The sequence below is a fragment of the Polypterus senegalus genome, chromosome 14 (assembly GCF_016835505.1).
Source record: "Polypterus senegalus isolate Bchr_013 chromosome 14, ASM1683550v1, whole genome shotgun sequence".
Lineage (NCBI taxonomy): Eukaryota > Metazoa > Chordata > Cladistia > Polypteriformes > Polypteridae > Polypterus > Polypterus senegalus.
In genome coordinates, this window is record NC_053167.1 from 55315202 (window position 1) to 55342778 (window position 27577).

The 27577-nt window shown below is 34.9% G+C and overlaps 1 protein-coding gene across 2 annotated transcripts in view; it reads right to left on the reverse strand.

The window, feature by feature from the left end:
- Window positions 1-2712: 2712 nt before the first annotated feature.
- Window positions 2713-27577, reverse strand: part of hm13 (histocompatibility (minor) 13) — a 32959-nt gene continuing 8094 nt past the window's right edge. The window contains exons 3-13 of one of the 2 annotated variants that reach the window (XM_039734594.1): window positions 26214-26296; window positions 25623-25711; window positions 25428-25513; window positions 23807-23932; window positions 23319-23376; window positions 18623-18706; window positions 15697-15733; window positions 15495-15597; window positions 14442-14527; window positions 12677-12845; window positions 3101-3186 (exon numbers count right to left, since the gene is read on the reverse strand). In XM_039734594.1, the coding sequence (XP_039590528.1) occupies window positions 12698-12845; window positions 14442-14527; window positions 15495-15597; window positions 15697-15733; window positions 18623-18706; window positions 23319-23376; window positions 23807-23932; window positions 25428-25513; window positions 25623-25711; window positions 26214-26296 (900 nt within the window). In that variant the 3' untranslated portion in view covers window positions 3101-3186; window positions 12677-12697. Of the gene's footprint in view, window positions 3187-12676; window positions 12846-14441; window positions 14528-15494; window positions 15598-15696; window positions 15734-18622; window positions 18707-23318; window positions 23377-23806; window positions 23933-25427; window positions 25514-25622; window positions 25712-26213; window positions 26297-27577 lie in introns of both variants that reach the window. The other variant, XM_039734595.1, reaches the window with a different exon arrangement.

Consider the following 27577-nt stretch of genomic DNA (forward strand, 5'->3'; position numbering starts at 1 on the left):
TTAATCCATTTTGGAATAAGGCTGTAACATAACAGAATGTGGAAAAAGTGATGCGCTGTGAATATTTTCCAGATGCACTGTATATGTGTATGTATATATAAACTGCTACAAACACAATTTTCTCAGGATGATGTACATGTATTTTTTTTAAAAGCATCAAATATTTTTCATATTTGTGGAGACTTGTCCAAGAAAGCTAAGCAAGCACTTCCAGCATTATGAAGTGTCTTTGGAAAAGGCTTAAAGATCGAGACTTTCATGTGGGAAGTTTGACTACTGCATTTTACAGATGTGTAAAAAAAAACAACCATGATCCTACAGGATTGTGAGAACTACTGGGCCTTTGTATAGTTTAACCAAGCATAAGAGATGCAGAGGTATAGCAAAGTGAAAACATTCTTATTGCACTTATGTTTAAATGTGAAGATAAAAATGACATTGCATAGAATCCAACTCACAAAAAGGAAAACTGCATGATTCATGGACAGCCCTCGCCCTGCCCCCACAAAACACACACATTAGACGGATTAAATGCATCTAAGTGGTCTACGCCACAATTTATTGCAGAATGCAAAAACTCCCCCCTCAAGAGAAGCCAGTTTGACCTTGCAGCATTATTACCAAAAGACAAAAAAAAAAAAAAATACACACATATAGCATGAATACTTAAATGCACGCCTAGCAAAGCAAGTGCATAATTAACAAAAAGAACCTTTAAACACCCCCGTAAAAAGAACCCTAAACTTTAACGTTATTCAAATAATGGGAGAATTAAATTTAACCAACTTTTTCTTTTTTCTTTGTACAGCTCAGCACCTCTGTTTTCATTTTATGACAATTTAAGATAGCAACATTTTATGTAGATTTTGCTGGATATAAATAACATTCATGTCTTGCGATACAATTATAAAAAAAATCAAATTTAAGAGGTTTAACCAAAACAAGCTTTTTAAATAAGGAAAATTATAGCATAAGCTATAACCTACATATAAAGAAGTGAACAGAAAGACAGTGTGGCAAATTGAATTGTTTCACTCTATTAAAATCATTGATTTCAATGAGTGAAATGTGCTATTCTAACATTAAATCTTATAACTTGCCCAATATTACAAGAATGAAAAATTTGTCTGAATCTGAAATGGGAGATTGGAACTAGTCACAAGGCTTCCACAATGGAAGTTAAATTTGAATAAAACAAAGCAAAAAAAAAAAAGCTTTCAAGGCAGAAGGCCTAAAAGAACTGAACTTGGGGCAGTGCAAAGCAAAGTAAGTGCCAACAGAAGCTACTCTAATGATCACCACCAAAACATTGATAGAGCAATAATGCACTGTGACAAACAGATTTACTTAACCATGATTTTTAAAAATCTTCCAACAAGGCCATGTTTGAAAGTATGGTTTGACCTGTACTTCCATACAGTCATAGCCGCATGCCATGAACTGTAGGCAACAATTAACATTGTGCTCACAGGAAAACCAGGTTTTGAAATCTGAATTTTCCGACCCCTGGAATGCATTAGTATCATATATCAAGACATGAGTGTGCAACCTATTTTATATTATATATGAATAAAATGACAAGTGCACATTTTTAATGCATAAAACATGTGCACACACGCAGTATACAATATACTGTTACATGGGTGACAGTTTAACAGAAATTGTGTAAATAACACTGGCGAACTGCACCCATCTCAAAATAGTAGCACCCCATAACCCAGACTAAAAAGGAATAGTTTGGCACAAACTGCAGTAAAAGAGGGAGTACTGATGGAGCTGAAGATTTTTCCTAAGTTAAATATGCTTAAGCAAAAGTGTACATACTTCCTGTACAAGACCATACTTGCCCCAAACCCTTTATATTAAAAACACAAACAAAATACTTTAAGAAAATTACATACACATTTTGGTCACAAATATGAACTAAAAAAGTTCTAAAGTCCAAAATCTCACTAGAAAAAAAAAAATCCCTTTCTCGTGCCATTTGAAAATTGTCACTCTCCAATTCAACTGGAATAAAATACTAAAATGTGTATGAAACACATAAAATGCTTGATGAACAGTCTATATGAGAAAAGATTCAAGTATTAAAAAGATATTTAATAATGTTTGTTTAATAATGAGCAATTCAATTATTGTGATGTAATTTTAGTTTTAAATATTTCTTCACCAAAAAGATTTGATAAGCAATGTAATGATTTTCTTTACTTAGCAATCCAAGAGAAAAATTGTTAAAGAAGTACAAAGTAAGTTATAATCTGCAATTACATTACGGTTAAATTTGTTTTGCATGCGTTTTTGTCTTATATGATGCTCCATTCAATAAGTTAACACTAATAAATATCAGTAATAATACTCCCATTATTACCCATTTGTTGTTTTGCACTAATCTACATAAAGAGATAAAGATTTTTGGCAAGTCTTTTTTTTTTTAACTTCATGTTTGAGAACCATCTTTCAAAGAAAAGAAACTGTGCCCAAATTCATTTCATTGATTGTAGGAAAAAAAATGAATAGGGGAAATAAAAAAAACAAAACATGCTAACTACATTATTCTTCAAAACAGACCAAATCTGTAACTGAGATAGCTGCCTTTCACAATTTTTCAATGTCAAAGACAAAAACAAAGGCCACAGAAAAGCAGAACTGTACCAGCTACAAAGTATACATACAATACTTAAATAATATTTCTTCTCATATAGTTATATCAGGTTTTTTTTTTGCATGGGACGGGGCATTTACATTCAGGAGGTTTCCACATAAATGCAATTAAACTTAAAATTCTTGTTTAACCATAATAACATACTGCTTTACCTTACCAAGAAGCACAAGTATAATAAAACCAAAAAAAACTAAAATGTAATGCATAGGCACAGATATCCTTACATTTTGATGGGCTCAAGTTTCACCAAGGGGACCGAGGACAAAAAGTATGAAATACAGACATATAATAAACATTTATCTAGTCATCTAGATACATGTTCATATTTTATATCATTTGCTTCCTCATAAAACACATTCATACACAAAATAGGGAACAAGAAGAATTTCATCAGCAATATCAATACAAATGGGCATGAAATGTTCAGACAGTAGGAGAATCTTCAACTCAATCTCCGCTACAGGTCTTTCTTTTCTTTTTCTTCCGTGGCATCTTCCAAGGGTTCAGCAGAGTTTTCTTCATATCTGAATTAAAAAATAAATAAATAAATAAAAAGCTTAAATAACAGTAAATCAAACAAATCTTAGAAACTAGATGGAAAGTAAGTCTTGCTCTTATTTTATTACAGGCAAACACATTTTGAAAAATATAAAGATTAGTAGATGCACCTTTAAATCACCAATGTACTTTTACCAAGTTTCAAATGTGGTCTTGCCGATTGTTAAACATATGAGAAGTGACTATTAGCAGAATGTAATGGACATAGTACATGAACCGAAGTACCACATAGTGCTTAAGAACACCGTCACATTTACATAGTCAACCATATGGGATGCAACAACATTCCAACTTCAAGGTTTTATATTACTTGTAAATTATACAAATTTTGTTCATTCAAAAACATTACCTATTAGGTACTACATTTTATAAAGAGGTGCTGCAGCTGAACATAAAAAGGAAAAATCAAAAATCTTACGAATGTGTAAAAGAAAACTCATTTTTAGACCCACGTAGATGCATTTAAGTGTAATCCACTGGCTCCTTTAGGCTAATCAGATCACAACGCGATTCATCTTACTTCCAGCTACAAGCCTGTTATTAGATGGCAACGGAATAGTGTTGAAGTGGAGCCTGAAGTGACTCTGAGTGAAGCTCTTTGCAGATCTCTATTACACAACAAATAATGCACACGAACACAGTAGTGCAATTTTAAAAACTTGTAAGCACGCTTGTAAATTGGATAACACTAAGTATTGGCACCAACAGGAAATCATGTCAGTCAAAATCCTGCTCCACCCCACCTTGCTACGTGATTCTCGGGGTGGGAAAAAAAAAGCGGTCAGATGTATGGACCAACTCTAATTACAACACTGACAAAAAAAAAAAAACCTGTGTAAGCCATGTGGAATGAAGCTCACGGAAAAGAACGCTACAAACCTGAAGAGTCGTCTAGAGGGGCACTATCCTAAGATTCATGCCAAGGTATGTAATATTATCTAGGTGGCAACTTGCCCGAAGCCAACACTGTTACCTCTGCCTCTACTTCACCCTGCTAAAATGAGTGCATCAAGGACGAACGGTGAAAGCATGTAAATTAATAAAAAAAAAAATAAAAAAAAAAAAAAGACAAGATTTTGTCATTGCCGGTTTTATCCCTTTATGAGTTACTTAAGAAACTCAAACAGCCACTTCGAGAATGCAATGAGATCTGCTCAGCGCCAGATGTGAGTTGTAACTGTTCAGCTTATAGTGTCACACATTTGTTACAGCAGGGATTAATCACTTTTAAGACAGTATCCTACACAGTCCCAATAAAGGAACTGAAGCTTCACAATTGTTCTTTTGATTGTAATGAACACATCTACACTTCTTCGTCCGTGCATCCATCCATTTTGTAACTGGTGGATATAGTTCAGGGTTGCAGGTGAAACCACCTCGAATGCATCCACTTACAGATACGGCACTGTGGCAGCGATGACAACTGTCGTAGTAATTAAAAATACAAATGGGCAAGTTTCAAACTAAGTGGCTATTTGGCTTGTCTACATCACTGATGAAATGCAGGTGCTTCATTTATTAATACTAACATAAAATGCATTTAGGATTTCAGTTCTTGACGTGCTTAAAGCACACTTTCCAATTAATATGATATGTAAATATACAGTACAGCAATAGAGCACTGCTTTACTGCTGAATATGAATCTGAAGACATTAAATTTGTGTTATTTGTTTGGTTTTCAAGGGCAAATTAAGGTTTATGAGCAAAGCCCCTAAAATGTGAACGCAGCAAAGCACGTATGTCATTTATTAGAATGGTATGTTAGTGAATGCAATACGATCTCTCAGTTACGATTAATTGACTACTGGTAACTTCTGTAATTGTGGACTTGCACACAGGCTAAGCAATAACAAAGTCTGTTCACTAATGTCAGACACTTTAGAAACAGCACAGTAAAGGCTTTTTTTTTTTTTAAATGAGTTAAATATGGGAAAAATACAGTATATCATGTAAAAAAAAGTATGACTCATCCATTAAATGTTACTTAGTGATTTTTTACCAAGCAAATTAAGCAAATATAAATATTACAATAGCAAATGTTGCAAATCTAACCGAGTGATTCTCTAACAAACCAGATTTTAAAAGTATTTGTTGCAAGAACTGCTTTTAAGGGTATGTTTAAGTGCAAGTATCCTAAATTATTTTGGAATTCACTAATTCAACACTACAAACAGCTATAATAATGTTTGAATGTATTTTAGTATTATTTTAAGCAGTATTTTCAGTTGCTGGATAAAAAACTTCAGAGAATAAATTTAAAATGTGCACATGGTCAGAAACCGGATAGTCCATGATGATCTCATTCTTTATAAACCTGATGCCGAAATGAAATGTGTGTTACTTGGTCCAGCCTTTTTGAGTAAAATCTTATATCAGCATAACTGAGGTATGCTGAAGGCCAGAAAACTGATGACAGACCAGAGCTGCCATTATCTGACCAAGAGCTTTTGGAGTAAATCCTTTCTACAACTACTCTTCATTTAATGTTCAATAACTACATATGGTTTGGCTCCTTACTGTACATGTTAACTAATAGTTTAGGAGGTACAGTATATTCTGTGCATATTCATATTTTAAATAAGATATCCATCTGATTTTGACTAATTTACTTTTTCTCGACTAAAATTTTGTCAACTAAAACTAGACAAACTAAAAATAATTAAAAGCCTATAAAGTAACTAAAATGCAATTTATCCAGAAGACTAAGACTAAACCTAAATCAAAATATATTGTCAAAAATAACACTGCATTCAAATCCTGTAACATAAAGGCTCTGAAGGACGTACAGCGCCTGCAAATGAAAAAAGCTGAGTGAAGGAAAGGAAGCTTACAAAGCTAAAACAGAAAACAAACTTGCTCAGAATAACATGAATGATGTCTGGAATGGATGGGCATAATTACTCAAGCAATCCAGGGCTCAGGTGGTAGAAGGAGACGTAGACAAAGCTAATACCCTAATTCACAGGTGGGCAGATTCAGTCCAGGAGGGCCGCAGTGGTTGCATGTTTTTGTTCCAACCCAGTTGCTTAATTAAAAACCAATCCTTGTCAATTATTTAATTTCTTGGCTTGTTAGTGCTTTAACTCTGCCATGTCCGGTCATTCTCATATCCTAGATTTTTTTTTTCCATTCCAAGGATATCTTCCAAATGATTTGAAGTCTAAAACAGACAAGTTATTCTCAGTGCTTCACTTTAGTCTCTTCGCTTTCCTTCCAAGTATTTAATTAAACCAAATAGTGCATGATAAACACACAGGTATAAAAGGAATCAAGCTAAATGGAGAAATGCTGCTCTCTTTTGTCATTTGTATCTTATTGCTAATAAGGAGCAATTAAAAACCAAGGCTACAGCTGTTTAAGACTAAGATAAGTAATAAGGGTTCAAAATCTTAAACTAAATTGAAGCAGAAGTGTTACTTGAGCAATAAGTGCTTCTTATTAAGCAACTGGGTTGAAACAAAAACCTGCAGCCACTGTGGCCCTCCAGGACTAAATCTGCCCACCCCTGCCCTAATTCAATTCTTTAACAGATTTTAAATCCCACTGCCACCACCTTCTTCCAATGATGAGGTTCCCACACCATCCCTACCACATGAAATGGAATGGCCAGTGACACGTCCACCTCTTACCATCAGTGTGAAACATCCACAATTGAAGACTAAGTAAGGAAACCACTGAGGAAGTTACACACAGTCCTCAAGTTAATAAGGCCTGTGCTAACCAACCTTGTGGTGTCCTCTGTCACCCATTCAGTTTGCCCATTAAGCTTCAGAAAGTAACACTGCTGTGGAAAGTATCCTGCATTGTTCCTGTTCCAAAGATGGCAGGCGCCACTTCGTCTAATGACTACAGACAAGTGGCACTTACGTCTCACATCATGAAGACCTTTGACAGGCTGATCTGGACTTTATGAATCCTCTTATGGCAGACCTCCTGAACCCACAGACATTTGCATATTGGACAAAGACTGGAGTGGAGGATGCATTTACTGATCTGCTCCACAAAGCTTATTCTCACCTGAACAATGCTGGCAGCACTGGGAGGATTATGTTTTTTTATTTTTTCAACTCCAAAATATGCAGGTGGATGAGCCTGTGGTGCCCTGAATAATGGAATACCTGATGTGGTACACCATAGTTGATGAGACTAAAAAACTAGGTTTCTGATACAGATTTGAACACCACCGGAGCACCACAAGGAGCATTCTCATTCCCTTTTCTCTTTATTCTGCACACATTCAGTAAAATCTTCATAGCACATACATATCTGAGAATATGACAGTCAATCACTGGCTGGTTGTAAATAAAATTAGGCAGTTTTAAAGGACTTAATCCTAAAAATGACTGACAACTGACAATCCTTCCAACTTTTTTTTTTTTTAAATTTACTGTCAAAGGTAAGATAGAGTCCTAACATACATTGTAGAAATGAAATTGCTGCCTTGCATCAGAAAGGGAGGCCTGAGTGAGAATTTGAGTTGTATAGTTTTGGATGTATATGCAAGTAAATTAAATAAAGATTAGTAGCTGGTAAGTAACTGCTTTGATTAGGTAAGAATCAGTCAGGAACTGCTGTAGTAGGAAATGCAGTCTCGAGCTTCTCCTACAGCTGCAAGCTGTACATTTTTTATTTGGCTCTCCACTTCTAATATTCATGTGTTGTAGATCCTCAGTGAATTCTGGTTCATACAAATAAGGTTTAACATGTTGCCATCTTCATTGCTGAACATATTAAAAAAGTGTGTTTATCTAAATATTTAAAAAAGAAAAAAAAATTAAAATTAACCAGGGCTGGGAGAATATGACCAGAGGGCTCAAATCAAATTCAATGTCAATGCTTGTCAGTTTACACATTGGCCATTTCTGAATATTAGCCTGGATGTGTTAATAAGTCAGCCCTGTCATATACAGCAGACTGCTGCTTTCAGGATAGGCTCCAGCGATAGAAACATCAATAGTGTTTCGGTGCGCAGCACCATTGGGAAGGGTCTCAAAAGAACTCAAAAATCTCAAAATATGAACCAGCATTGAGAAGATTATTTGCAAGATGTGCAACAAAGTATTACTGCCCTCTTTTTTTTATTAAAAAAATAACAATAAAACAAATAAATCACAGCACTCATTCAAAATTCACCATACTTTAACTAACATGTATATCTGCATCGGAGTCCACATATATTATATGGGGGTTGCTCCTTGTTTAATACAATGACATCTACTTCATAAAACATTTATCATCTTGAAAATATAATAATCAAATATTACTTATTAAATAATGTTATTCAGTAACCTAAACATGTATTATGAATCTCCATGTAGACACCCTTCAACAAAACTGTTAATCAAATGTATTCTCCTAAATATTTATTTTTTTATTTTAACCTCATGGGCTTCTGGTTCTACAGTTGCACTAAGAACAGATTTTTAAATACCTTGCCAACATCCTAGGAGTACTGTTATGCTCCCGATTCCATTCTGTTCACTCTTGAACCCAAGGATACTTCATGCTAGTTAATCACTAGAATTGTTCCCAGTATATGTTTCCAGCAAGCAAAAGAATGCTTCCTTTTCCAGTAAGGGTATGGAAAATAAATCATTTTTACTATTTTCCTTCTGACATTATTTAACCCCACTATTGCTTTTCAATGTCAGCAATGTTTATTTTAGCCATTTCTAAAATGAACACACAATTCACGCATAGTCTCTCTTAGATGGCTGCTGCCTTAACACATAATATTTCAGGCAAGGAGCTGTAGTGTAATATTACTTACATTATGTAGTTTGTAGTGATGGCTGAGAAAATTTTTTAATCTCATGTTTTTGCTGAGAATGCACATCATAATTTTTTTGATAGAACAGGACCCAATAGTAACCAATGCCAGACAAAAGCAAACAATATCAAAAACTTACATTACTCGTGATGCATAATCCACACGTCAAGTCACACAGCTGTATGCACAAAAATGTACAAAGCACATGTATTTTTTGCTAAATGTTCAATAAATAACTTCAGAAAATGAAAGTAGTCAACAAACATGACGAATCTTTGCAAAGTGTTATACTTTTAAACTGAAGTCATAACTCCTGATCGGTGAAATCAATCTTCAATTCAAAAGCATGGTCCCAGGCTTAGATATTTTTGATATTATTTGTTGTCAAGCATTGGTCACCACTGGATCCAGGTTCTATCAGAAACTTTATGTCCATTCCAACTGAAAACACAAGATTAAAAACTTCTCTCTGCCATCACAAGCTGCAAGTAAAATATTTTTGCTGGAGAATTCTTTTAAGAATGGTATTCTTTGCTTCCACTTGCAGCCTGGTTCACTACTAGTACTACCCTATCGGTCTTCCAACTTTTTTTTTAGACTGCTATTTTCATCTAGATCGTCTACATAGGAATTATAGCCTGAACTTCTTGTGCTTTAATATTTTGTTCTGTATAGCTTGCTAACAATGCTAGCAACTACATTCTTGCATTTAATGTATATGAGCAAACACGGGAAATTTACACTACGTTTACAGGTAGAAAGGGTCAGTACAAAGTGTATTGTATTCCAGTTTTTGTGCTTACATTTTCATGCCAAAAATATATTTTTTGGCAAAGAGCATTTTGGCAAAGTGTCACTTTGGCTTGAAAGCTGTAGTTTTGGCATTTGTCTTTTAAGCAACAGTGCATGAATTATCAGTGCTTTATGCTATATAGGCATGGTGAAAGACAGGAGTAAAAACAGCACATATGGTACAAATTTATATTTAGAAGCCAGAACGTACAGCTAATATTACATTTGAACACATACCCATTTAAAACAGGAATATTTGAATCCCTTCAATCTACAAATGTTTCCTAATCTTTGCAACATACTGTAAAAGAGGTTTGAGGATTCAAACAGTATTTTTCCTACAAGATTCACACAAACAGAGGCAGGTAATTTTATTGATAGGATGCAATGGCCAACAGTTGCTTATCTTAGCACATGGAATTAAAATAATGGCCACTTCCCAAATGATAGTTTAACAAAATTAGCATTCATATTAACAAGACACAAATAACTGCATCATAAACACTATCCAACAATCAAAGACTTCACTAAAACCTCTCTAAACAGCTTGTGAATTTAACACCAACAAAAGAGTTTTCAGATCTACTACTCTCCAATTATGCCTAAATGTGATTTCAAACACAACTACATTTACAATACTTAAAGCAATCTCTTTGTGGGGGCAGAGAACAGGTAATTCAGAAGAACTCCCATCTACACTAAATAAAGATCATCCTTAATGAGAAATTGTGGCATTTTAACTTCTGTTCCTTCTTTTGAAGAAGTTTCATTGGCTACAGAGCCCCTTAAAAATACCTTGGGGAGAAAAATAAAAAGTTTGGGAGGAGGTAAAAACAACATGAAATAGTATTGAGAGATGTTGCAAAAGTAATTCTGATCCAATATCTGGAGCTACGTTGATTGAAATGCACCATCTAAACACAGCATCTGCTATAATAGAAGGAGTGAGACTGTGATTGCGAGTCACAACACTCTACCCTGCCTCAAGCCCCCAGGCCCACTTCAAGCTGCAGACTGCTACAAGCTAAACCACTACCAAAAACTGTTAAAATGTAGATTTTACAATAAATAGTTTCCATCATCCTTTGTACCCTCTTCATATTTCCTGAGATTCACAGTCATTAATTAAAACTGTCATAAAGAAACCACCCTTTTCTGACTTAACAGGAATTAACAGTGTCATTTGTTTGAATCTTGCGACAAGTGAACTGTTCAGTTTTGGAGTTAATGGCTCAAAAGGCTCAGAAGTTGCTACTCCTCATTAGCAGATTTGGTGTTTAAGATGGTACTCTAGTCTTGGACATCTACTCAAGAGATTCGATGAATACAGGAGGCAATATCCATTATTCGCTTGCACACCTTAAAGTAGTTTCCAAGTTTCCACTGCAGGCATTTACCCATCAGTCAGTAAATACCCAACACAAAGGCAAACACTTTTGTACTAGGTACAAAACAAATCTTGGCGCTTAACTTCTGACGCACCATCCATGGGCACCTGGAAATATCAGAGTCTGTTCCATTTGGAAGTCATGATAATACATGGTTTCAGTTGGGAAGTCACGTATGGTTAACAAACTCTCCAGCTAACAAGGCTGCCAACATACCTAGCCGTGTGAGCGGAAAGTATTCTGAATCACTGGATTATGCAATCCTTTAGAGCTTATCACTCTTCTTGCATTTTATAAAAGCATTTGTTAACATTATTCTTAGCCCTGGGAAAGAGTAAACTATAGCCACTTCTGTAGTTGCCGCACTGCTCAACAAGCAGAAAAATAAAATTAGCATGGCAAGAAGTGCCACTCAGGATTAACAGAATTGAAATGCTTTGTTCTGGTCATTTTATCAGCTCAACATGTTGTTCTGTGACCACATGAGTTGGCTTTGGGGCTCAACCAGTTGCTCCATACACATTTCCAACCAGGGGGAAGGCCTGTTTCAAAGTCTAACTGCATCACATACCAGAAATGTTACTACAGGAAATGTGCCTTTTTTGTTTGTTGTTTTTCTATGGTTAATAAGGCTCATCCATGACAGGATGATGCCTGTATCTAGTAAATTCAGAAAACTGCTGCCACCTGCGCTAGTGATAGGCCTGTTAACTAGAGGGAACAAAACAATACAACTCTTTGTTTATAATACATATACAATTATACACATTACATATGTATGAACTGTATACATGCACATACAGAAAAATAAGCAGACTGACATTAAACACTCTGAACATAAGCAAACATAGATAAGAAATTTGTGATTTCCTAAATGTAGTCCTCTAAATGCAAACTAACGAATTATGTCTTTTAGTGAAGTCAGTGAAGAGCAAAATTAAAGCGGCAAACATAAAATTGTAAATCGAGCTTCTAAAACAGCATGAAATATGCTAAAAGAATAGCAGTTTTCATGCAAGTGAATGTTTTATTATAAAAGATGGGAATGCACATTTGTAGCGCAGTAAATAAGTTGAGGGCAAACGGATTACAGGAAATTCTTATCTCTATTTAAAACACACTGAGCAATTAATATTCAAAAGAACAACTTAACCTTGGCAGCATCTGTGCCTTTTGGCCCCAGGTTTTAGCAAGGCACTTCAGCAAATCATTCTCTGTGGGAGTTTTAAAAAAAAAAAATGAGTGGCATCAGACTATCACAAAAGCTTTTTTAATGTAATGGGAAGATTAAACAGTGTGTTGGTTATAAAACAGCTACTCTAATTCTTTACAGTGCAATGAAAAAGAATGTGACAAAAACAGAGGGGTCAGAGGATTAATCAAAATGTGTTTACAATGTTAGTGAATATAATAAAATATAATCTCAAAATAGAAATGAGAGGATACGGGGTTGTGAGGGACAACACCTCGGTAAGCAGAGTGAGAAGAAAGGAGATGTACCTGACCTGTTCACTCAAACAGAGGAGCTACATTGAGCTGGGATTATGTCGCCTGCGGCGGGGAGAGGAGGGTTTTTGTTGCATAGAATTAGCAAGACTGGCAGGAGAGCCGGACACAGTGGGGAAGTGGGTGAGCCTGGGAGTGTGCGGCATAACCTCAGCAGAAGACTCATAGCTGAAGGAGTGTGAAAGTCAGCCACCCAAACCAGGGAGCGAGAGAGAGAGAGAAAGAAAGAAAGAAAAAGAAATACATTTCAGAGGGGAGTTGTAAAATTCTCTTGCAAACAACACGTCCACAGTGAGAAAATTCTCTTTGCTGTAAAATGGCCAGTTTGAAACTATTCGAGAAAAAAGGGTAGCACTATGAGAGTTACCCTGGTATGTTTATGGCAAAACATAGTATTGTTAACAATTGAGTTTACTCATAAAAACTTCAGGAACCCTTAAAATGATTCATCTATTTTCAAACCCACATGATGTAATTATTATAACAAAGGGGACAAAAGCAATAGAAACTAATACAACAACATTAAGTGTATAATTTACAATACAACATACACTCATTCATTTAAAATAACCAATGACCTGAAAAGTATTTGTCTTCAGAAGTTGAGCTCCATACACCAAATTTTAATAATGCCACAGCTTTATGTGGAATATTTCTTATATTTGCCTTATATAAATATTTCGTCTCTGGAGTGGCCCAAATTCAAATTGTTGACTCCTGAATGTTATATCAATCACCACACTTCTAAGTAAAGTGAAGAATATGAAGCAACACCCAATTCCAGACATCTATCCACCTTCTAACTCATTTATACAGTTTAGGATCTTAAGGAGCCAGTGCCTATCTCAGCAATCGTGGCCAAATAGCGGGAGCCAATCTTGGTCAGAGTGCCAGTCCAATGCAAGACACACTCATTCACACATGAACTCTGATTAATTGGGACTAATTTAGAGCCTCAAAATAACCTAGAATTCACTTTCTTTGAGAAATGGGGGAAAAAAAAAAAAAAAAGAAAAAAAAAAAAAATTAAAATTAAACAAGAGGAGAACGTGCAAACTCCTCACTGTCAATGTGCACATTAAATTCTAAAGTAAAAGTATTAGTTAAATGTTAAAGTAAGATCACTTAATATTTTGTAGGATGCAAGTCTGTTAGAAAACAAACCTCTAATAAAATAGTCTATACCACACTTTACTTCAGGGAGCAACTAAATCATAACTTTCAAAGTTACATTGAAGCAATGGTCTTTACTCCTGTGCACATAAGTAACATGAAAAACAGGGGTAAAATGGATGGTGCCCAAGAGTAACTTTGGAACTACAAGACATCCCCTCTACATTTTCTTGTGCCTGGCAAATATACTGGGTGTACAAGTAGAAATAAAATGTCAGAGCAGGTTTTTTACTTGCAGAAATATTTAGCACGCACAGATGTTTGAAATGCATAGCAAACAACTGGGCATGCTTATTTTGTATATTAACATTGTCAGCCTTGCTTGCAGAAATCAGTTCCACACCAAATGCTAAAGAGCTGCTGGGGCCATGCACCTGTCAATGCATGTTCTTATATATGCAGCACTAACTGCTGAGAAAAAGACACATGTAGAGGACTTAGAAGTGCTTACATTTGCTAGTCACTGTCAACACAAAAACCACTACACTTTCCATTTCACTCTTAGTCCGTTTCAGACAATATTTAAATGTTTTCCTTATTTATTTAAAGAGTATAACATTGCATTTGCAAAAGAATAGATTAGTAACTCACCTGAACATTTCTGTAACTTCTCCTTTAATCAAGGCAACCAAGACTGGGAAACCAATACACGATGGAACCAGATAAAGTAGTGCAGGCTGAAAACAACAGTCACTAAACATTATTATTCATTTTAATACACACTGCAACACTTCTTCATATAAACAAGTTCCATAATGTGTCCCAAAATATATGTATATTAATCAACAAACCATACCCCAAAGTTAATGATACAAAGTTCTTTTATAACAAATTGTGTTTTTATATATATATATATATATATATATATATATATATATATATATATATATATATATATATATATATATATATATATATATAAAAATGTAACAATTCAGTGGGAGGTCAAACCATCACATTCAGTTATGTTTTCTGAAAATAGTTAAGGGTGTAATAGTAAGGAAAAGAAGTTAACAGCACAAAGATGCGTTAAAAAATGAGGAACATTTTTTGCTTTTGCTTTATTTTTATGTTTTGGACCTTTGAAGAACAGAAAAAAAAAAACTCTCCAAGTGAAAAGATGCAGCCATTTTCATATAAATAACCGAAAACGGGCAGACTGGTGCCATCACTAGTCTAGTATTGAGCTGGTACAATAATTCAAATTAAAAGAATCAATACAGTGTTTAGGGGACTGACTGACCAGACATGGCTCAGTACTAGACCAGTGACATCACCAGTACATGGTTTTCTAGTGGTTTACATGAAAACAGCAGCATCATTTCATTCCACGATTTTTTTTTCAAAGCTCACACATGAAACAGAACTGCATACATTCTGGAAAGTCTAGCAAACTAACTTTCATCTTTATAAACAAGACATATTATTTGAAAAATGTAAGCCTTGAAAAACCATTACTGGGGTTGGGACTATATACAATCCATCCTCGGGAAAGTTGATATACTAATATTCAAATAGTGTTTGAGCATTCAACACCAAAGAATGAAAATAGAAAATTAGAACAGTAGAACTTTATTTAAAATGAATATATTTAAATGCCTTATATAGTTTGTAAGGACTATAAAAAAAGATCTGAGTACTTACCTGAGCATGTTTAAAAGTATGCATAACAAAGATTGTCAGGCCCAAACCAAATATGTATGCTAAAAAGCTGGTGTAGAAGTAGGTACGGGTATTCTTCTTTAAACTGGGGAGTAGAATTAAAATTCCACAAAGCATTATTATAAAAATATTCTGATCAGACACAAATGTTTAAATTTAGTCCAAATAACTTAAAATCACTTACCTAACATCAAAACGTAGCAGTAAAGCAATAAAAATACCTAAAAACAAGAGAAATGCTTAATAACATGTCTAATTGCACAGACAGAATAAGCAGTAAAACATGAGCATACACAAGTTCCATAAGTTACTGCTGTTATAACAAAGGCCAACAGAGCCATCTTGTGGTCATTCAGAAATGTAAAAGCACACTGTGACAAGTTAACTTGTCTGAATTTTTAAAATAAAAGTTTGATAGATAATGCTTTGATTCTGTGTTCAAATTGTAACAAACATTTAAGCATGCAGTTAGATAATGAATATTCAGCAGTAGTACTTTTTTTTTTTTTTTAAATAGTGTTACTAAAAGATTTTGTGTGCATGAAATTTTACATAGTTTACTGTTACTTGTGAATATTTTTCCCCCTGGAATCTATCTTGTCTCACTGACACCACAATCTCTGATGCAACTTATTTTATGGCATACACATTTAAAATCAAGCCAAATATCTCAAAAGTTATTGGTTTTAAAAATCTACCTTCATAAAGAAAAAAAAAAAAAAAAAAAAAAAAAAGTGTCTGTGTGTCAGTCCTGTTATGTCTCTGGTCATTCCCAAAGATGAATGAAAGAATCACAAACATTAACACTGCTTTGAGGAATCCCATACCAAATGGCATATAACAGAGCAATATGCATTACATGATACACTGGAAATGCTGAGGTCTACATTAGATTTCAACCAGTCTTGGAGGGTAGCACACCTAGCAACAATACAAGAACACTATACATTTTGTTGTTTCAGTCTAAAGGCATTCACAAGTAAGTCAGCTTTCTAATTTATCTTCAGCCAAGTATACTTTTGGGTACTTTTTACATTATCACCACAGTCCAGGAGAAGCAACTTCAGAGTTAAAAAGCAATATGCAGATTCAGATGCATATGCATAAAGTATATTTGGCACAGGTGGAGCCAACTTTCAGGTTTTGTCATTTTAATGTTTATAAGCTTAAGTGTAAAACTCTTGGAGAATACCTGACCCATGCACTTACTATGTATAGTGGGTACACTCTCCCATTTCTTTGTATTAAAATTCATCTAGCATTTTTGAAAAATAAATTGACCCAATGTGCATAAATGCATTGGACTGGCACCCAACAGAGCAGTTCTTTCCAAAGTTTTTCCATGGTGACACTCTAAGGTCGTCCAAATAAGATAACAACCAAGCACAACAGGCCTCTATATTTATATACAGTACATGGGTAGATTTTAGTGGTGGAGAAAAAAAAAAAGTTATGTTTACATTTCTAAAACAAACTGTTTAATTTTTATAATTAGTGAATCACGTATGACTGGTGAGTTTAACAAATTTCAATTGTGATACAAGTTAACTTGTATTCATCGAGTATTTATCAACTTTACTTTAATATTTTTATATAGTATCACATTTCAGATTTTCCTTTTGCTATTACAGTGGCTTTAAACTATCAACTAAAAAAAAAAACAAAAAAAAAACACATCTTTACTCTCAGCAATCCTTATTTGGCTATTTGCATCTTAAGTGTAACTGTAAAGGTGGACATAAAAGAAACAGTTTAGTTTAGTCCAGTATGTTATTTACTGAGTGCTTCAGGTAGAAGCCAGCAACTGATGCCCTGTGCTGAAAATATGCAGCACCCAGAACATTTATGCTACATTTAAATATGTACTTATGCGACCCTCAAGCCCCTCAAAATAATAAACTTAAGCAAGTTTAGAAAATGGATGGAAGCTATCAATATACATAAATTTACTTGCACTCAATTATTTTCAAAGAAAACACTTCTTGTATTAACCATCCAAATTACAACTAAGTAATTTCAAGCAAAATTATGATTAGTATATTAGAATGTGGTAACACTCAAAAGTTAAACTGCCTTGTACAAACACCCCACTATTTTAGTAATTATTGATGACAAGAGATATCCATCTGATTTGCATAAAACCAAACCAAGACTAACTACCTGATCCAAGTCCAGCTTCCATCATGCACAAAGGTATATTTTCATATCCTGTCTTAATTGTTCATTTTAAAAAAGGTTTATGTATAAGAGAGTTTCTAATGTTCCTTGAGAAAGCCATTTCAGTTTTGCTATTTTTGACCCCAGAACTGAACTTTATGTATGTCAATACCTTGCAATACTAGTGAACAGAATGACAGGTTTCTGCAGTGATAATGCAAATAGAAAGGTTTCTCTAATAACCAATTAGCACATAAACCTGACTAATTAAGGGTAAGCTAAGGGATGATACCAGTAAGAAAGTGAGAGTGGGGCTTTGCAGCCATATATGAATTATACTATACATTAAGAATCAGAAATTTCAAGCAGAAATATTGCCACACACATATTAAATACACTAGTAATGCATTGGCTATATTTTTGTTTACCAATTTAAGGGTATCAAGATAAAACAAAGATATGAATTTCTATCTGAAACATGAAAATGTCTGGGTGACCCCTAACAATTTGAGCAGTAGTGTATTTACTAGGTTGACTTAAAGCGCACAACATACAAGATACAAAGCATTTTGTCACTGCCAAAGTGAATCTTCAGGTGACTTTTTACCACCCTAACCCGTTAAAATTTGAATTTAAAGGCTGTAGCAATGCCGTTGTTGCTTTTTTATATATTATTCACCAAAAAAGTTACAAATATTAAACAAAAGACAAAAGTTAAAAAAACTATTTCTTCTTCTAGCATTTTGATAAAGTGGATTTATTTGAATTAGTATATTTGAAATTGGAAAATTTAGATTTAGCCAGATTTGGTCATTTTTACAGACTCCAGGAACCCAATAATTGCTTAGGACTCCTACACCACAGCCCTGCTATGAACACAAACAAATTTGCTAATAATCTTGCTAATCTCTCTGACTGATTTAACAGGTAAGAAAAGGAAAGCACCAACATACCTGGAATAACAATATCCCCCAGACCAAGCATGGCAAAGTTGTTGGCCTCAAGTCCCTTTTCTAAAAGATCCTGAGGAAAAACCACTGTAAGAAGGAAAAAAAAGAAAAAAAAAAAAAAGTGTCATTAGGCAACACCACACATCTTGAAGAACGAATTTAAGGGTATTATCTAATAAAGGCTGACGGCTAATATACAGTACAAAGAATCCTAAAATTTCACAACAATTAATTCAGCTGCAGTATGCCACATTTTACTACTCATCCCCATCTTTGTAAATTCAATTGCTAAAAAGAATGGTGATCCTCACTACAAGATGAAATGACTGCAGGGAACACGAATATATTTCGCTTCCCTTTAAGGTTTAGCAAATGACTGTGATTTAAAGTTGATTCATTCAAAGCTTAAAAAAAAAAAAAAAAAAACTTGACCGTCCATTAGCCTAAAGCCTAAAATTAGTACCATCTACATATACAGTGGGCTATAAAACAATCATTTAATTCTGCTCAATCATGGTTTGGCTCCCTCAATTAATCTGGAGTATGTTTTTTCTTTTTTTGTTTTTTTTTTTTTATAAACTTCAAAAAACACTGGTCACTGTTTATTCACAGATTTATTTTCACATGTAGTCAACTTAAGATTTATTGGCACTCTTCATAAAAATGAGATAAAATTAATACAAAAAAAGAGCCACACATGCAATGACTGATATTTTTGGATTAAATAAATGGAAAATGGAAAAACAGATTTTGGATTAAAATAAACTTTTCCCTTAGTAACACAATTTTCATAAAAATTAAAATCCCAAAAATACTGGCACCCCAAATTTCAGTGTGTGGTGCAGCCTCCCCTGGCAAGAATGACAGCACTCAGCCACTTTCTGTGATATTTATCAAAGTTGGAAAACACTTGTGGAGGAATCTTGGACCGCTCTTACATGCAGAAAATTCCCAACTCATTGAGAACCTGGTTTTCTCTTGTGAACTGCCCTGTTCAATTGTTGATTTTGACGTGTGCTTCGGGACATGGTCTTGTCGGCAGACCCAACCACGGCCTAGGTTCAGCCTTCTGGCAGTGGCAACCAGTTTTTCCAATAAAATGCTCTGGTATTAAATGGAAATCATTATTCCACTGACCTTAACAACAGTTCTTTTACCACTGGAAACAAAAACAACTCCAAACACTCAAAGAGTCACCACCATATTTTATTATGGGAATAAGGTGCCATTCTTTGAACAGAGACACACATTGGAAACAGAGAGCCGGTGGAGAGGCAGGATGAGCTAGCCAGTGTGGCCATAAGACCCACAGAGGAGCAAAGAATTGGCGCTCTAGGGGCAGTTCATCCCCACTGAATATTTGTAGAGGAGTGAGAGCGTGATGGAGGTATAGTCATCCCCAGGGATCTGCGATACAACAGGAGCATGAAGGATGATGGGACGGCGACCGACCCCAAGTGGTCTTGCCGGTATCGCTTGAGGCAGCTAAGATGGGGGTTGGGGAGAGAGGATCGCAGATGCTGGAGTCTCCACTGGCTGAGCGAGTAATGGGTGAGCTGGGGAGACGAACAGGGAGTATAGCTGGGCTCGTCTAGGATCTGACGGAACATTAAGGACTAGATGACTGTGTTGGTTTTACTCTTGTTTTAATTATGGATTTTAAACTAATGGACTCTCACTGCTTTTTATGGATTATTCAATTTATTGAAGATTGCACTGTACTGTGTTGGGCACATTGTTTTTGACTTTGTTTTTAATAAAACGGCAATTTACTTTTTCCACCTACCCCCTACTGCATTAAGTGTGTCCTCATTTGTCTGACTCATCCTTGGTTACGTCATCGACAGTGGCGAGTTCAAGAGGCACACAAAGCCAACAAGGAGTGTGAAGCCAACGCGCACCATCACACGCTTCCCTTCAGTTTGCTTCTGCAGTTTTGCCTCCATTTGCATAAATTGTCACACCCCATTACTCTATGTGATCTCTTCAACATAGGTTGTAAAAGGGAACAATGTATTACAATGTCCCACTCGCTAGAATAGTTTTACAACAAATAAAAAAACATGTCAGTATTTTTTTATTCTACATCACCACCAAGGTTCTATTGTGTTTTTGTTTTTTTTTTTTTTAAACCGGAATATGAATATATCAAAGCCATTTCTTTTTGGATACCTACTACCCTAGATGTACCATCCTATCAAATTTCAGCTTTTTATTTAAACAGGAAATAGTTTTTTGTTGATGAGCGAGTCACACAACTATGTAAGATATAATGGACGGACAGATTAATGTACTACTGTAAGAAACTTTACAGAACAAATTCAGATTATAATATAGCTCTAAACTGAAAAAAGGAGAAAGACTACATTGCAAAATGAATTTAATATTCAATACATTTCTTTTCTACAATTCGATGACTTACTCCCCCCCATCTTTAGTCTTCACACTTCTACTGAAAAAAACAGTAAAGTTCAAGACAACCTTTTCTGAACAAAACATAGGCTTAATATGTAATTTCTTGGCTTTAGTTCTTTTGTATCATGCACTGCTTAAATAAGTTTTTTTCCCCCCCAAACAGTCTCCAGACAGATGTAAATTTAATTATGTCGACCTTCTCTGTAACTCACTTTGGATAAGTGTCTAAGTAAATAAATGAAAATGTAAATATCCAAACAGGTGCTGCATTAGTATCAAAAAGTTGCAGTATAGTGAACTGCCAAACCTAAAAGCACAACACTGAGCTTACCTTAGAGCCACAGGACACAACATATAGCAATAAACAGTTTAAAAATCTACTGTTACCATGTCTCATCTTCTGAAAGCGACTTGACAGAAAGTACAACTGCAATGTTTAGCACAAGTTAGTAAAAAAATGTAATTTTTGCTAAAGATGGTGCTAATCTCAAAACAAATACTGATTAATTTTAAAAAATGACTCTAACCCTAGAATGCTTGCATTGTATAAAATTCAGGGGTGTTCGGAAGCTTAACTAATGTGAAATTTAGAGCATTTCAATTTTTATGGTACTTCAAATTTTTGTTGACTAAATATATTTTAACAGTGAGCCGTAATACATGCAACAGTATCATCTAATTTGAAATGGCCCAAATACACTTGTGGTGGCCCAGTAGTATTCAAATGCAGTAGATTCTAGTTCAAGTGATGTAAAATAGCATCAATTGATGCCCTGTTATTACTTGTCGGTTGTGAAGGGTCCATTACCGATTGTAGTTCAGATTTGTTAAACATTTGCGAAAGTAGCAGCTAACAGAGTTAAAATCTCAGCTGCAGCTAAACAGGTAAGCTGGTGTGCACCTCGCCCAGCATTTGACTAATATTGGGGATCTTTTGTCATCAGCAGCAGTACTCGGACAAGTAAAAAAGGAAAATATACAACATATACAAGTTGTACTGACCCCCCTAAGGTATATCTGAAATGGTAAACTAACCGATAATTGAAGTCACACATAATCTTTCTTTGTTTTATGATAGAAAAGTGTGCACTTTTTCCAATGCTTTTGAAATTTCAAAACTTTGTATAGGGAGCAGTATTTGAGATATCTCAACCAAAACTGAACTGTCCTCAATTTTCCTTGAAAAAAATAAGTGTTTTACATAAACAAAATAGGCTTGCTGGGAGCAGAGGCATTTCTTCCAGGAAGATGGGCAGACAGACAAATATAATAAAACACAGCATGTGCTTTAACATTACATGTGAATGCACCTGATAACAGATGAACCATTTACCAAAAACTGATCAATTAACAATTAATAAAAATGAAAACACAAATGTTAATCCTATGATTATGAGAACATAGTTACTTTTCAAAAAACAGTTATGGATCCAACTGAAAGAAATAATCAGTTTATAAAGAAGCAGATCCAACAGTAAAGAGGCTAATTTCAATTAAACAAGAAATCAAACAGACAAAATAAATAAGTCTTAAATTGCTTACAGAGAACTATGTGTTAATAAAGCATAAGACTTACTGTTTAAATACATCCATCCATTCATCTTCCAACCCGCTGAATCCGAACACAGAGTCACGGGGGTCTGCTGGAGCCAATCCCAGCCAACACAGGGCACAAGGCAGGAACCAATCCTGGGCAGGGTGTCAACCCACCGCACCAAGCACACACTAGGGCCAATTTAGAATCGCCAATCCACCTAACCTGCATGTCTTTGGACTGTGGGAGGAAACCGGAGCACCCGGAGGAAACCGGAGTGCCCAGAGGAAACCCACGCAGACACGGGGAGAACATGCAAACTCCACATAGAGAGGACACGGGAAGCGAACCCAGCAGCGCTACCACTGCGCCACCGTGCCGCCCTGTTTAAGTACATGGTTATCCAAATCTATTGTATTTATTTTCAAAAAATGAAAATTCAAATAAAACAAGAGTGGATCTTTAGCTCTTTATAATTATTTTGAAAAGTTCAACAAGGGTCTTCATTTACTGCACACTATTTAAAAGACTTCTACACAGCAAACGTTATAAATTAGCAATTCTACATCAAAACATTTGTTCAGAAAAGTTCTCCAATTTCTATAGCAGTTAGCAAAAGCAAATAAGAATGTTGATTTGAAACATTCACACACTAGACAATATTAAAGCTATTCACATGCAAAAGGTGGTGCCACAGACTTAAACAATTTTGTGTCATTTTACTCAATATTGGAATTCCTTAATACTTACATTTAATTGGTGCTTCAAAAGATTTGGCCACCGTCACCATGACATTTGTCCCAAATACCTACAAAACACAAAATGGATGCAGTTTCTATACTGGATGCATCTACAAAGTAATGCAATAGAAGGTTGGACTATTTAAAAACAAGCACAACTACATATATAACTACAATATAAAAAATACATTTACAAAATTTCTGTGTATAGCTAAACTTTTAAACCCACAGGAAAACATTTCTTGCTCCTTGTTTAATGATATACAGTAGAAATCAAAAAATGCAATTACATAGAATCACATAAAAATATATACAGTTTTTCATCATGTAAAATTAAGAATAACTCATTGCTACTTTTGAAAGAAACACCAAAAAAAATGAAGGTGCCATAAACCAAGTATGCTTTTCTCTGGTTTAGCTCACATAGCTAAATTAAATAGACTAGATCTTCTTAGAAAAACAGATAAATGTAACACGATTCATCAAAGGTATGCTTACCCAAAACACATCATAGATAAATAGACCTCCAAGTAGGATACATCCTGTGCTGACATTGTTGAGATGAAGTAGCTCTACACCATTCAGAGCAAAAGCAAGCCCAAACAGATTATTGGCTATCCAGTGCTAAATTTAAAAAAAAAAAAAATTAAATTATGTACATCTGAAAAAAATAAAGACAACATATAATTATGCAATGTCCCTACACTGATTTAGCATGGTTTCACTTTTGTTGCTTAATCAAATTTTTATTTGTCCTCTTATTCACACTTTGTTTCTTCACTCTGCCAAAAGTAGTAAAATAAAAATTGTTTAAAATTGTTCATCATCAGGGACTTTGTATAATACAGCTTCCTTCAGATGTATTGGCACCACAGGTAAAGTAACAAAAGAGGCAATGGAAGAAACATTTCTATTGCTCATTAGCTTGATATTTCACTCGTTTTCCTTCCTTTTATTTCCCCTTCAAGAAACATTAAAATCACAATTACTGGCATTTGTTCCCCAAAACCTTTTTTGTTCATCTTATCAAGGGTGTAAATGTTTTTGGAGAATTCTGTGTTTAGTTTCTATTATAGATTTTGATAAAAAACAACTGGCTTTACTGGTCTACCCTTAAAGTAATCCTTTCTAGGTAACATGCCAAATTACAGAATGTAATAAACTAAACATCAGTGAATGTAAACTGCTAACAATTTTAATTTTTTAGTTAACTTTGAGTGAAAATATAACCTGGATATCAAACATTTGTAAAGTGTGTAAAACTCATATTAATTATTCCGGGGTATGAGCTGTCAGCAGGGGTACACCTTATAGCTACAGTGTTATGACTAAATTAGCAAGGGATTCTTTTGCTATGTCAAAAGAAGTAAATACATAATAGCATGCAGGGTTACACAGAAAACTGGGCCAGTCAGTTATGTGAGAAGAAGAGAAAAAAAAAAAAAAAGACCTTTGTCATTGTTTTGCATGTTTAAAATATGTTGCCAATCAAGCTTTGCAAGTAAATAAAATAGTTTTGTTGCCTAAATGCTAAATAGTAGAGCAATGAAGAGGAGAACCCTTCATCAAACCACTTGTCAGAATATAGTGGTGTGATCAAAACATTTCTATTAAGAGAACTAACAGTAGCACTAATATAAATGTTATGAGATTCCTGAAGCACACAAATTCTCAAAAAGCAACTTGCTTGTGTAACTAGTCTCCTGTAGCTGGCTTGAAATTTTCATCACTAAAATAGTGCATGACAAAGGACCGAGTTTGAAATTCATTCTCTGCCTGAATGAAACACTTTTCATCTTTCAAACAAACACTTTTCATCTGATATTGAAAGCCTCCCCTTGAGTAGCATACTACAAAACTTGCAGGTTCTCTTGTAATGATCATATTAAGAAACCTAAAAGAGCCAAGTCTTTCCAGTTTAAGCAAAAGAAGATTAAGAGGTGACATGATTAAGTGTTTAAAATTATGAAGGGAATTAGTATAGTGGGATTAACTTTAAATTACGGCATCTGCTCAATACACAGTTTACTGTTATATTATACACATTTACATAACACGACCAATTTTAACCAAGAAGCAAATGCACATAAAAATCAGTAAAACCACAGATGCAACCTACCTTTTTCAGTAAATACCAAACACCAACCACACTGCTAAAGCAAAGGCACACAAGGTCTTTGGTATCAAATTCATAGTTCACAATTTCTGCAGAAAAAAAATAAAGTGCAATTAAAACATTCTTCGTGCAATTAAAACATTCTTGGTTTCATAAGCCTTTAACAAAAACATAAAAAAAAACCTATAGGTCTTTTACCTTCCTTACTTTCTCCAGAACCTTGGGTAAAAAGCAGCTGGTACTGTTTATTTGGAAAGTTTGTAGGGAAAACTCTATTCATGAATGGACTGAAAAAGAAATTCAAAGCAGAGGTAACTTATCTGAAGAAAGAGAGTGAGTTCATCATTCTAGATCTGAGCTTCATTTACAGCAAGCTTTGTTCATTTTGTCTGTGTACTTTTCATTGATGGTGCAAAGTCACAAAAGCTTTTCAGTTTTCTTTCCAAAACAATACAATTACATGTCCTGGAGTTTCTAATATTCTCCCAACACACAAACATAAAAATAAACTTGTAAAGAACAGCATTCTCACTCCAAATGATGAAATAAAAAAAAATAATAACCCAAAAGGTCAGCACTGGAGAAGAACGAGTGTTACATTACCCTTGAAGGGTTAAAAAAATAAAATAAAATAAAAAAAATGTCATCCTGGATTAAAAGTACACCACTTCAAAGAACCACAGACACAACTAGCCTGCCTATGCTTTGATAGCAAAGTAGTCAATGAATAAATAGTACTAAAGCAGGAAAAAATAAATAAATAAATAAGAAAACTTTATAGATTCCTACCTGATGGTGTGCGATAATGCCAAAACACCCAACACAAAGAAGTACATTGATAAAAGCAAGTTAATGTACTCTTGAGAGAATATCTAAAGGAAACAAAAACAAGCTGCTGAGTTGTCAACTTTCATCTCCAGTGCTATACAAATTTAAAAGAAATTAAAGCAAGACATTTCATCTGCTAAAATAGAAGAAGACTATTTAAATTACATTCTAAAAAAGACTATCGTTTAGTGGCCAAACTTAACAATTAAATAATGATGAAAAGTCTCTGCAGAACTAGAAAGAAGCAATGAGGCCAATGTAGTTTGTAAGAGCTGAATCCAGCAGTGCAGAACTTGGATGAATATAAAACCAAGTTGTAGAAATTAAACTAGCATTTATCATCCACAAAGTCAAGCAAATTTAGCCTTATATTAGTGCGCCTGTGCTGTATATGTGGTATTTCACAATTCTATCAATTAGAAATTGGGGTTAATATTTTAATATCTTCCCTTAAAATAGTAATGTACATACAATATTTGCATTTTTATATATATATATATATATATATATATATATATATATATATATATATATATATATATATATATATATATATATATATATATATATATATATATATATATATATATATATATATATAAATAAATAAATTATATATAAATATATATATTAGTCAGGGATGCCAGGGGCAAAGACCCGGCCAGGACACCATGAGGGACCGGAAGAGGGTCAAAGCCCACCCTGGATCACGTGGGGGCCGCCTTCCTGGTTGCTCTGGGGGCCACGGGTACAGGGCATGGAAGCTCCACCCTGTAGGAGCCCGTGGTCACCACCAGGAGGCGCCCCAATGCCTTGGGGACCTGTTACCCCAGCACTTCCGCCACACCAGGAAGTGCTGGGGGGGGAAGATTTAGGACGGCACCCGGAGAGCTGCCAGGACGACAGCCGGCACTTTCGCCACGCTGGGGCGTGGCCAAGGGAGGAACGCCGGGAACACCTGGGGCTCATCCGGGAACTGGATAAAAGGGGCCGTCTCCATTCATTCAGGGTTAGAGTCGGGTGGAAGAAGGACAAGGCAGAGAGGAGAGTGGAGGCGGCCCGAAGAAAAGGCATTGAGTGGTCAGGACTGTATTGGGGTTTGTGCAGGTCTGAGTGATCAGATTATTGTAAATATTTGTAAAATAAACGTGTGGTGGTTTGAAAACAACATGTCCGCCTGTCTATGTCCAGGTCGGCTCCACAATATATATCCACAGTTTTATGTGTAGCAAACAAGAAAGCAAAATTACTATGTCCAATAGGGCTGTGTGATGTTTTAAAAATATGATGTGAACCTCTAATGACATCAACAACGTTTGATACCA